Genomic DNA, 12,260 nt, shown 5'->3' with positions numbered 1-12,260 from the left:
CGTGGCAGTTTCTGTGATCATTTCAGAGGAACATCATCCAGCACTCACGGTTGTAACTGTGACCCTACAGTGACTGGGTATTGGGGGGCCACAGCAGAAATAACCTGTCCCTGCTCCAGACCAAATACATCTAAACAAAACTTAAGAGTTTCAATCGAGTTCTCAGCAATGCATTGTGTTTCCATATATACAGTATAAAATAATTAAAACCCAAACTCATTATTGACTCACACTAATGACTAGCAGACATCTTTGGGTACAATGATTTTTCCAAACAATTAAAATGAACTAATAGATGGTAAAGCAAGTGAAACCACATTTGCTGTACAAAGTATATAGAGCACATGTGTAGCACTGGGCTAAAAGTATCAGTGTGCCAAGGTACAGAAAAGCACCAAATGAGACTTAACAAGCTCCTGTACATTACTCCAGAGCCCCTTAGACAAAAAAATGCTATTGTAATGGTGCCAAACATCCCTTGTGCTTGTCACCTTTTGAATAGCAGGCATCCTTTCTTTCCTTCTTACTTCACAACTGTGTTGACTTTAACTCTTGAAGTCTGCCCGCCATGCTGTGGCAGTGAATGGCAGTGCCAGGACCCCCAGCAGTAACCAGGGTCGAACAGTGCAGAGCCTTGCACAAGCAAGAACATGGCTCTTGCCTTCAAACACAGTCAGCCTGGGGGCTAGTTTAGGCTTTTTAGGTGATGCTAGCGTTGTAAGCTCCCGTTACATTTGGCACTAGTAAACAGTCCCAAATATAAAGCAAAGTGGTGTTTTTCCTGGGCATGGTCGCAATCTTCATTTTCCACTGAAATAAAATCAGTTGGAGAACAGGTTAGTATGCCCAGCACCGAGGTGAAAATGCCTGCTCCTTAGCCAGCATGCCCACGCAGGTGCTGGATTTGGCCTGTGCCATGTTCAGCCTATTCAAAGCAGAGGCAAAACGAGCTCTGTCCTGCCTGTGCTTCCATGAGTAGATGTGCCCTGAAAAAATCATAAAAAATAGCGCTGGAAGGGACCGTCTTCCACCACAAGCAGGATTAGCTATGAGTATAGACATTTCCTAATAGACATTCATCTAACCTGTATGTAGAAATTCCTAGGGGATGGAGATGCCCCATCATTCAGTCTATTCCCAAAATTAAATATCCTTGCAGATAGAAAGCTTTTTACTCATATCTAATCCAAACTCCCCTTATAGCCATTTAAGCCCATTATTTTTGTCCTCTTCTTCTTGGCCATGAAGAACAGTTTACTTTCTCCCTTGCAGCAAGTTTTCACATACCTAAAAACTGTTATCACATCTCCCCTCAGCCTCCTTTTCTCTAGACTAAACAATGCCAGTTCTTTTTAATCGTCTCTCTTTTGCCATGTTTCATGTCACTAGTCTTTAAATATGGTTTTCACATCCACCTTAGCAGAGCTCCATCAAGACCTTTCATTTACTTTCATACAAAGCTACGGAAGGGTCCTGGAGGTGGAAATCTCCCTGCTGGTGGTTCCCACATGGTCAACCCAAATCACAAAATGGCTGTGGGCAAGTCCCACGTCACAGAGCTGTGCATCCCCAGGGCTTTGGTCCCAGGTAGCACGACATCCTCAGGAACAGTCCTCACAACTGGGATGAAATTGGGCAAAAGCAGCTGCACCACTTCCATGTGCTCTGCAGAACGGAGGATGCACACGCTCTCCCACGTTCAAGCCCCCTGTCTGCCAGCACAGCCTAAGAAATGTGGTTTGAGGATGAATCAAAGCCATACGGTGAGGATCAGGTTCTTCCAGACTTTAGGAAAGTACAAAAAAACGAAACAGAATAACAAATGTCTCTATGTATATTTCAATGAACTCAGGAATGACAGCGCAGCATGGAAAGTTGTACCAAGGAAATTTCTGAAATAGCATTAGTGAGGAAAGAGCAGATCTGAGTAGTGTTTGCCTGTTGTAGAATATTTTGCTCTGATTTAATCCACAGACAAGAAACTCAAATAACAAACCAGTGCTAGGGAGGGTGGTCTCCAAAAGAAGCTCCTTCAGACTACATCTGTCCCTGCTTTACTCTTGCTGACGCCACGAGACAGGACGTGGTTGGAGCTGTGAGTCTCCAAAGCAAAGGAGAAGGAGATCATTCACGAGAAAAGGGTGAGGACCTCTTTTTTGACCTGCTTTGCTGGTCAGGTGGAGCAGGAAGAGCTACAGGGGGAATCAGACACACCAAGCAAACTCCTCTCAATGTTTCCTGAGGATCATTGCTCCCTGCTCCTGCAGCTGAAACCCAGAGCGAGAAGGTAAGTCCAAAGCAAATGAAATGCAGAACCTGGGGGCATGGACTCATACAGGACTGCACTGATTTCTGTTGCTTTTCAAGGGCAGATGAGAAATAACAGGACGGAAACCAAAGATGGACACGGACAAAGACATAACCCTCTGGGAAAGAGTCTGTTTAAAGTTTGCTGTCCAAGAAGGAGATCAGTGTCTTCCTGAGGCAGCCATAAGAGGGTGGACAAGGGAGGCTCTATCCCTCTCCCAACCCTCCTCCCTGCAGCCACTGCTAAATCACGGAGAAGACAGGGCTGGAACTACTTCTCACGGCTTTGACTTGCCAGTTCTGGATTAAAAGGTGCAGATGTGCTCTAATAAACTCACATCTGTAATGTATTTATGTGCCTGTGTCGAGATATGCATTTCATACAGCTACTCTGTCAAGATTATGCCAAAACAATGTGTGAAAAGCCAAGTGATGTCTTGTAACAGAGTAAGTGAAACGAGTGCTTCACTGAACCATGTTTCTCATCCCTATACCAACAGCCTACGATCATCTCAGATATTATAGCAATTGCTGCGGCCTCTGAAGTTCAAGAAAAAATACAGATTGAGCTGAAAAAGGGGGAATGGAGATACAAAGGGAGAGAAGCCACAGCCAGCAGAGAAATTCAATTAGTGGCAGAAATTCTCAGGTTACTGAGATGCAGTTAATAGACAGGATTAAGCAAAGTCAGTGGGTACATAATAAAAGCTGCTTTCATGATCACCTAAAACCTCAAGAGATGAAAATTAGAAGCCTAAAATAACATACTGCCATGGCTCTCATTTTATTTTCGCTCCTATTACTTCTCCTGCTGTATCCATTAAATTTAGTGAATGACCAGTGGACAAAATTGTTACAAACCATAGGAAAGCTGGAAGGCCAGACTGTAGAGTCCTGGCTTCTTTCCACCCCAAAAGGATTCAGGGCTTCTGCCTCTTACGCACACAACCACCGTGTACAACACAGCACAACTGCCTCCGCCAAGTGTCCGTCTCGCACTGGAGCTGTCACCTCAGGTTACACACCCCGAGACAGAACTCACTGCAAAACCACGGGACGAGGAACTCCTTGTGAGCATCGATTTCACCCAAACCCTACCCAGCTCCCCTGGGCTTGGGCTGGCACCGAGAGCCGTTTCTTCGCAAGGAAGCAGCAAATGCGCAATTCCTGTTTTGAGAAGATGTGGGGGGTTTTCTTTTCTTTTTTTTTTTTTTCTTTTTTTCTTTTTTTGCAACCAGTGTTCTAGTGTTTCCAATCAGCAACAGAGAAGATACAAATTAAAAAACCAAAGCAGCAGGATCAGAGTTTGGGTTATAATCCCTGTTGGCTGGAGACTGTAACTCAAAAACCAGCTGTCTCTCTCCAGTATGTTAATTTGTCACTTTTCTTTTCAAAACATCACCATCCCAAACTGGGAAAACTCTCACGTCAACTCGAGGCTTTCCACATGTCATCAAATAGAAGGATGTGTTACCATATACCAACTTTTTTACCTGCTTTTTGCAGCAAACAAGGTTTATCGGCTCGTTGTCTCTGGCCATTTGCTTCTGCCTGACAGTTCCTCTTCTCCTACAGCTTCAGAGCCAATTTCATCCAAATCGGGCAAAGCAGTGGGAGCAACTGAAGAAGTTACATTGCTACTGCTCAGTGAAGCCATCAGCTGGGTAGACCCAACAGAGGCCTTTGCCAAGGTTAAGGCAGGCAGAGCTCAGCCTTTTCCTAAATAAGATCTCGTTGCAGCAACCTCTGAGCATTGGGACCCCAGCGCTGCCTTTGCAAAGCGTATGGGCAGCTCCCCTCTGCCAGGAGGGGATCGTTCCCTTTTTGCTACTGCATGAACTACCCCGAGTAATTCCCCGTCTCCCTCTACCCTGGTGACAAGGACGCTGTGCCCACAACCAGGAGAGGCGGTGGAAGAGAGACACTGTTTGGCGATGCTTTCCTCTTGCTGATGTCTTCAGGAAATAGGTAACTAAGAGCAGGACTAACTCACCAAGTCACCCACTCCCCGTGCACTTACAAGCCAAATGGGCTGTGCCAGATCCAAGGGGTACATGGTGTGCTCCTGGGTGCACAGAGGGCTCCTGTGTACCTAACCAAGCGCAGAATGCGTCCCGCTGTTTGCAGCAGGTCACGGTACAAGATCTGTGCAGCCACGTGTACTTAGGGGAGGATTAAGGCTTGGCATGCTAAGTGAAACTTTTGGAAGATGCTGATCTTTTTATTTTCCCAACAATTTCTTGGAAACAGTTCCCCCACTGACACATGAGATACGGCCGAGCCTGCGGTTATATCAGCATGCTCTTCCAAACCAGCAGTGCAGAGAACAGGGCAAACAGGGAAAGACAAATGCATGGGGACACGAGGGGTAAGAACAGTGAAATCACATACCTTCAGGGATGCACTGTCCAAGAACAAACTTATAACCCTTACAGCATTTTTTCCTGAAAAACAATAAAATAAATAAATGAATAAATAAATGTATTCTCTAAAGGTTGGTGCTGCCTTTAAAAACAGTCACGGGTAGATCGTGGATGTGATGAACCAAACAAGATGAGGATCCTGAGCTTTGCAGTTGGAGGTGTGTCAGCATTAAAGAACGCAACATGGAAACGCACCACTCAGTCCATGAGGCATTTTAAATGACAGCATGGCCGGCTGCCTCAGGAGCCTGGGGCTGGGTACCCCAACACTGACCCACTCAACATCTCAAATAGTTTCTGAAAACCCTGCTCCCTTGTGTTGAAAGGATGCAGCACACCTCGGTGCTGTCCATATACACAACTCAGGTTGTAATTTTCACGATACGGTGAAAGGTGTTTTCAAACATCCATCATTACAATGTAAACTTGGAGAAAGGGGTAAGTCTCAGCAAGGAGTACACACAAGATAAATGTTATCAGTCATTTCTCATCGTTTAATAAACCTGGAAGGTGATAAGTGAAATATATTGGGTATTTCAACTGGAGCAAGGGAGAGTATCTTATACAGGCAGGGGGACAAAACTGCAGTGAAGAGTCAATAGGATGAGATATTTTTTATGTGCCTATCATATGAATAAAGCCTGAGTGCTGAGAAATTAGCATTTCTTACACACTGGCTTGTAACAACATTTAGGGGTTCAGCTGTATCTGCTTGTTTTGCTTTCTAGGTAGCGAACCACATCAAGTCACCAGGACTTCCAACAGCACTGAGAGCCTTTACAAAAGTCTGTGTGCCTTATCACCCTCAGAGCTACTCGCTGCAGGGGCCTGCTGACCTTCAAAGGGTCCCAGGGGGGTGGCTACCAGGACTGCTGTAAGAGAAGCAAACTGCTGTTCATTGCACTATTTTATCAAGTCTACATGAGTCTGAGGGGGAAAAAAAGCTGTATTTTACAAATTCACAGTTTTTCATGCCTTGTGGACAAAGCGAAATATCTGCAAAACTGGGAAACCATCCATTTGGTCTTATCCTTTAATTCAATGACTGACGCAGAAGAGCGCTAAAGCCATGGCAGTCCTGACACAACACTTGCCTAGACAACACGCAGCCATCACAAATCATCATTATGCTGAATTTAAAACAACTATCAGTTGCAACTGACCACTTAAAACAAACAATGCATTACTCCAAACTATGTAAAAACAAACTTTGGCTCCATATTTTACCCTCTTCCAAAGATTAGCTGGAATATCAATTATGCTTAATGAAGGTTGAACATCTGAAGAGGAAGCCTTGCTTTGTTATGCAAACAGTGGTCCCTCATTAGACTTTTCTCCAAACACTGCTGTGAAGTTTTATCTGCAAGACAAACAAATGCAGGAGGAATGAGTTCAAAGGTGCATCGGGGAGGCTGTTCATATGCTGCAAGCCATGCCGATGGCTTTCCAAGTGCACATTCATCTCCTCCTGTCTGCGGAAGAAGGGAGGCTGATAAAGGCTTGCTTGTAGCTGCTCTTCAGAGGAAGATACAGCCCAGCTTGAGAGAGGGCTGTGAGATGGGAAAGGAGAGGAGGACATCCCTGCCATGAGATGCTGACCTGTGGGGTTGTGCCAGCCAGAACTAACCAGAAAGAGGGAGCAGCAGTTTTCATCATTTCTACCCTTCTCTCTGGGAGAGATTTTCAGGCTTAGGACTCTTAGGACTCCCACCCTTGGAGTGGTTTGTGGCAGCAGATGCAAACCTCAGCTGGCACAGCCTGCTCCTGGGTAAGGGCTCGCCTGCTGGGAACCTTGCAGGAGCTGCCCCTCTCCTCGCAACTTGGCCGGCAACGGCTTTTGGCCAGACTTACTGGCTTTCTTGTGGCTAAATTGTGGGTTTATCTGCCTTCCTGGATTCTCCTGATAGCCAAACCACTTGCCCTGATCAAACCCCTCTCCCCACAGCCACAGACTGAGAACCCACCACAGGCTGCGTTACAGCCATTAAATACTGCCCTGGCACCCTGAAGCAAGCACCGCCTGGCGCAGCCTCCCCGGGGGTTGCTCCAGGTAAAGCAACCAGAGAAGCGTGCTGCCCCGGCAGGTAGCCAAGCCCCTGCTGAAATCCATCTCTTCAATGACTTCTTGCAGCAATGAGTTCCGCAGGGGGATGAGATGTTTTTGAGAAATCATTTCCTTGTTTTCAGTCTCCCTTTCAATTTTTGTTGAATTTTCCCAGGCTTTACTGGTGAGATTTGGAAATACTCTCTGTAAACACCTGAAGATTTTTCCACATCATGAAAGCTTTAAATCGCACCTAAATAAGTGGTTTAGAGAAGAGATGCCCTGCTTTCAGGATCACACTCCAGAAACCAATTCCCCACAATAATCGGTTCCCAATTCAAGATTACAGATCTCTGTATTAGTACAGCCCGTACTCAACAGCAAGCTTCAGCCACCAGCATGATTTTTCCAGGGAAACTGCTACTTTAGGGTTAATGCACAAGAAATACAATACGACATTACATTGCAACCCTGGGATTCCTGCGTGCTTTAGCTTTTTACATTCTTAAAGAGAAATCTGTCAAAATGATGGACACGAGTTGATCATTAGCAAAGGCATTTTAATAGCAATACTCATTTTCAGACATCCAGCTCCAGGTTGACATGTCTAATCAACGTTGCACAGCAGCCATCTCGTTATACATAATGAGAGGTAAGAGGGGGTCCCCACTGATAATTTTAGCTACTGAATAACTTTCAATGAGGCGGTTGCTACGCAGCTGTACATGTGAGCATGAATCAAACACAAACTAATACACAGCTGTGTAAGAAGCTCAACCACTAAAATCTGGATCTACGCAGAAATTAAGTTGATTCGTTAACTTCAAGTCTGGTTTCCAAAAGGAGCAACTTCTGTTAGACTTATCTGTTACAGCTTTTAATGGGGTTCTTCAGCTATTAAAAATATAGCAACTTCTGATTCTCATGCAGTCTTCACTCAGGAACATGGACAAGCTCAATTTCGCAGATGATTTAAATCACTGCAATGTCTAAATTTTGTGTCACCTGTAAGAAAATCCATAGCGATAGGGACTCTCTCAAAGCAAAGTCACCCTTTTTTTTCTGACAGGTAGCTGCAGGAGAAGCAGGGAGATGTTGAGCTACTCCCCTCTGCTCTGGAGGTCGAGGTGCTCCTGGATCACTGAATGTCAGAAGGTGGGATTTAGGGTGAAACCTTTGATACCAATAAACGCATCCGTGACGAGGCAAGCAGCGGATCTGCCTTTGTTGCAGGCTTTTGTGGCCCACCAGCTTGCAGACTGAGAGGGGAGCTGAGCTTTCCAGGAGCACTCCCACATCCCATCGCCCGCAGGTCCCCCCTGTGCCCGACACACAGCGCTGCACCAGCACAGCACCCCCCGCCCCATCTTGCAAAGCGGTAGCTGCTCGATAGCATCGCCCCAGACAGGCAGGATGAAAGGCAAGATGTAAGGAATGTGGCTTAATTAAGCCACCACTTTATTAAGTTAGCTTATCTGGCAGCTATCAGCAGTAACTCATCCAGTGCGGACCACGTTTTTTTCCCATAATTGTTTCCACCTGGTGCCGAGCTGCCATCGCCCCCAGCCCACCTCCGGCTCTGCTGGGACACCACGGGGCATGCTGCACTGAGAAAATACTTCTCTGCGAGAGGGAGGGGAGCGATTCAGGGTTCTACAGCAGCTGAAATGCTTTGGAAATGCAAATAATAACAGGATAAACTTTTAAACTTTAGACGTTCTAAAACTTTCGACTGCATCTGTCTGCAGTAACACGGCAGCGACTTGGGCTGTGACAATGGCTGGCTCGGAGCTGTTTGATGCATTATTGAGGTTTTGGTTAACTTCAGCACTGAGGCAACTCTGTCATGACAATTATGTCGAAAAAGATACAGGATGGCCACTTAGTGATTGAAAAAAGGGAAGGCAAAGGGGAAATGTGAAGGAAAGGGAAAAGTTTTATATTGGTTTCAGATGAACATAAGGAAACTCTTGCTAAAGATGTCAAAAATGGAAACAGAAGAGTCCACTCTAGGAAATATTTGCCTCCTAGGAGCAAAGCAGAGACAGAAATCCCTACGCTGAGTCAGAAAGTGAGTTCTTAGGATAAAATATTACCCTTACTTTATCCCTTCAACGCTGGGGTTCAGACAGGCAGTCAGCCCTCAGGATGGCTGCATCCAGACAGGGGTAGTTCGAGCAGAGGCACTTTACCTCCCATTCACTGGGGCTAGGAGCCCATGCATGGACAGTTTCTATAGCTCAGCTGACGCCTGAGGTCGCTTCACTGGAAGAGGCAGCAGCTCCATAGGTGGTCAGGCAAGTCAAATCCCTCCTCTCTGACATGCTATTTCTGACCCATGAATGTCAGAAGAGTCGCAGTTTAGGGGGCATAAGAACTGCTTAACATTTTATGTAGGTTTAGATATATCAACACTGTTCTCCCAGGTCGGTGCTGGTAGAAAGTAATGATAATACAGCCGAGCAAATGTATTTAATCAGGAAACCAATCTCCTATTGAGAAAAGACAGAAAAAAAAAATTTAACCAAATTTCTTCAGACAACATCATAACATGAACTCAGAAGAACTTGTGTCATATCTTGAGTCAGCAAAGGCCATGGCTTGGCTGGGTTTAATTGCACAAAGGGCTCTTTGTTAGACTGGCTCCTTATTGTGCCTGCCCAGTGCTCCGTTTTGATCACCCTGACTTTGATAAATACATAGTGCAGCAAAAATGCAAACATAAAATACAGCAAATAACGTACAAAAAATACTTAGACAGCTATAAAAGCAAGTAAACAAGGTACATTAAAGAAAACCCAACCCTTGTTTTTCTCATAGTCTATATAAAATCCAAATGAGGGACAGGTCTGTCTGCCAAAGCATGCACAGACAAAGCCCATCTGCAGCGCAAGTGTATTAAGGAAGCAGCTCGGTAGCTGTGCACAGTTTCGCTGTAATTCACATGGAGAGAAGATTTATGGCAACATGGTGTAAAACTGAAGCAATGCACTTCATTTTTGTTTGCCTTTCCATGGGATACATACCGAAATCTTGAGTAAGGGAGGATGGCCTCCCTGCAGACACTTGCTCAGCACGCACTTTGCCATGATTGCCGGACTTAGTCCTTCTTCACAGTTTTGTAAAGAGATTATGTTCGCTGTAACGCAAAGTCCAAGGCCAGCCTGCATCCCAGCTGAGAGTGAATTACACAAGTGAGGTCTTCCACTGCCTAGGAAATGCTGCAGCACATATATGTGCGCTTCTTTATTTCTCTTACCTGACTGAATAAAGCAGGATGTGCCTGAACAGCCACAGAAACAACCCTTCACCAACAAAGCTGAAACTCAGACCTCTGACAGCAAATCACTGCAATCTATTACTTGATTCATCTGAAAGTCAGATTTTCAGTGATTAATGTGTTGCCTGAGTCTATGCCATGTTTCTCATCAGCTACTTAACTCAAATAAATTTACCCACATATACGGTTTTCTTTTTCTTAGAAAAAGAAAGCCCTGCTAGGTGCTCTTTTGCTCAGCTCTGGCTATTAAGACAGGTACCAGGAATGAAATCCCATTCCAGTTATTGCTAATGGGAAGTTTTGATAAGATTCACAGTTCCTGGGGTCCTCTTCTGCGAACACAAGCCAGGGACCAGATCTTCCCCTGGCAAAAGCCACATACCTCTGTTGACTCTGGGGAACCATGCCAGCGCTTACCCAAGGAGGCTCTGGCCGATGCTCCTGAAGGCTCTCAGACACGCTCCTTGGCTGCTCCTTACTGTAATGTATTGTTAATTGACTCCTCCTCTCCTCAAAGTGCTGTTTCATGTCATCTTTTTACGGTCAAAGGGAGTTTTATGGTGCTGGAGTATAAACTGTGGTTCCTTCTCCTTAGAAGGGACCTTCCAAACTGATACGATGGTTTGCAGTGCCTGCAGAGCACGGTATTTGTGAATGTGTGAAGCTCATTCCTCTATAAAAGAGCAAAAAGAGACTTCAAGGTTTGCAAGAAACCCTCCACCCTGCACGGGTATCGGTGGGGCTTGGAGCTACGATAGGCGCTGACCTGCACAAAACTGGAGAGTGCACAAAAAGCAAAACTTCACAGGTCTGGAGAACTTAGCCACCAAAAACGTCTGTCCTTTTTGTAGCAGTCCCTGGCCCTCTGTTCTCCATGGACACAGCTCAGGACATCTCGCCATGATGGGGTTTGTGGTTTCGTTTAAGTAAATGAGATGCGGTGAGGTGTTTAGCGGAGGTGTTCAAACAAAATCTGGTCAGGCAGACCTCCTCCCCAACACACCCCCCTGTGTCAGCAGATCAGCAGTCCCAGGAGACCATTGCTTTTGGACTATTTTAGGTCTTTTGGGATGCAGAGGAAGGGATTGGTATGAAAACCCTGCCGGCAGCCCCCACAAAAGAAAAAGAGCTCATGAGCTTCTGCTCGCCGCAGGACAAAGTGGCAACTAAAACTCAGCTTTATGGGTCTCTTCTGGGCAGAATAGAGTCTTTTAGAAATGTTTCCTGTGATCCTTCCTTCCGATTTGTAATGAAAGAAAAAGGTCATATTGGGATTTCCACATGAACCATACAGACTAAGGCTTCACATTTTCGGGGAAGCCATAACACTGTGCTACAGGGCCAGAATTAACGTTGGCCCTTGTCAGTCTCTAACCCAACCAGAGCCTTGGTGCTGCAAACACGTCGACTAACCACAGGCTAATCAGCATTTTCTTCTGTAGCACAGACCAAATGGTGGCACTGGTAACCATCAGTGCTTGTATCTCACTTAGCATACCAATGTCCAAAAATGACCAGGTAAAAACCTGCATATGAATACTCTCTAAGCAAAGAAGGAAACTCTCAGACAGAAAATATTACACAACTTCAAAAAGGTAATTACCCCAGCTGCCACTGGAAAAGCCATTTGTTGGATATTTTACATGCATGTGAACAATCATCTCAAAATCACATATGTGATTCCTTCAGTGCTGGACTGTACTTTCTTCCCCTCTTTTTGGATTTTTATTTCTTTTTTTTTTTTCCTTAATGCAAGGGAATGCTCGTGTGGTTTATCACTAGACAGCATGTCAAAAATAGCAGAATGATTAAATAAAAGACCTTGACTGTTCTCATCTGCTTTACGTACACGCTGTCAGCTTTGTCTTGCTCTCTTTTCTTACAAATTTATTTTATTTTTTGGCATTATACCAAGAAAATGATTTTGTTTAGTTTCGCAGGTGAAGTTGGTATGGATTTTGCAGAATCAAACGGATGTTTGACAGGCGTGAAATTTGAGGGGAAGAAAAAAATGAATTTTATACAAAGATAACACTGTTTGCATTTACTACATAGCCTAATGAACTGGCAAAGTATAATGCATTCTCATAAATATATTGTCATTTCTAAGAACAAGTAGCCTCCTAAATCTCAATTGAAATGATCCAAGATTGAGCCCACGTTTTAAAATAACTCACCGCTTTGAGATATAAAATACGAAAAGCGA

General features: G+C 44.9%; 1 protein-coding gene across 1 annotated transcript in view; it reads right to left on the bottom strand.

The window, feature by feature from the left end:
• The window catches only part of LOC142075663 (collagen and calcium-binding EGF domain-containing protein 1-like), a 101,302-nt gene that overhangs the window by 21,522 nt on the left and 67,520 nt on the right, over window positions 1-12,260 (bottom strand). Inside the window, exon 3 of the mRNA XM_075137361.1 lies at window positions 4,699-4,751. Coding sequence (XP_074993462.1) covers window positions 4,699-4,751 — 53 coding nt within the window. The remainder of the gene's footprint in view (window positions 1-4,698; window positions 4,752-12,260) is intronic.

This window comes from Calonectris borealis, chromosome Z (assembly GCF_964195595.1).
Source record: "Calonectris borealis chromosome Z, bCalBor7.hap1.2, whole genome shotgun sequence".
Classification (NCBI taxonomy): domain Eukaryota; kingdom Metazoa; phylum Chordata; class Aves; order Procellariiformes; family Procellariidae; genus Calonectris; species Calonectris borealis.
Note: the sequence above shows the minus strand (reverse complement) of the source record. Positions and strands in the feature narration are given on the sequence as shown.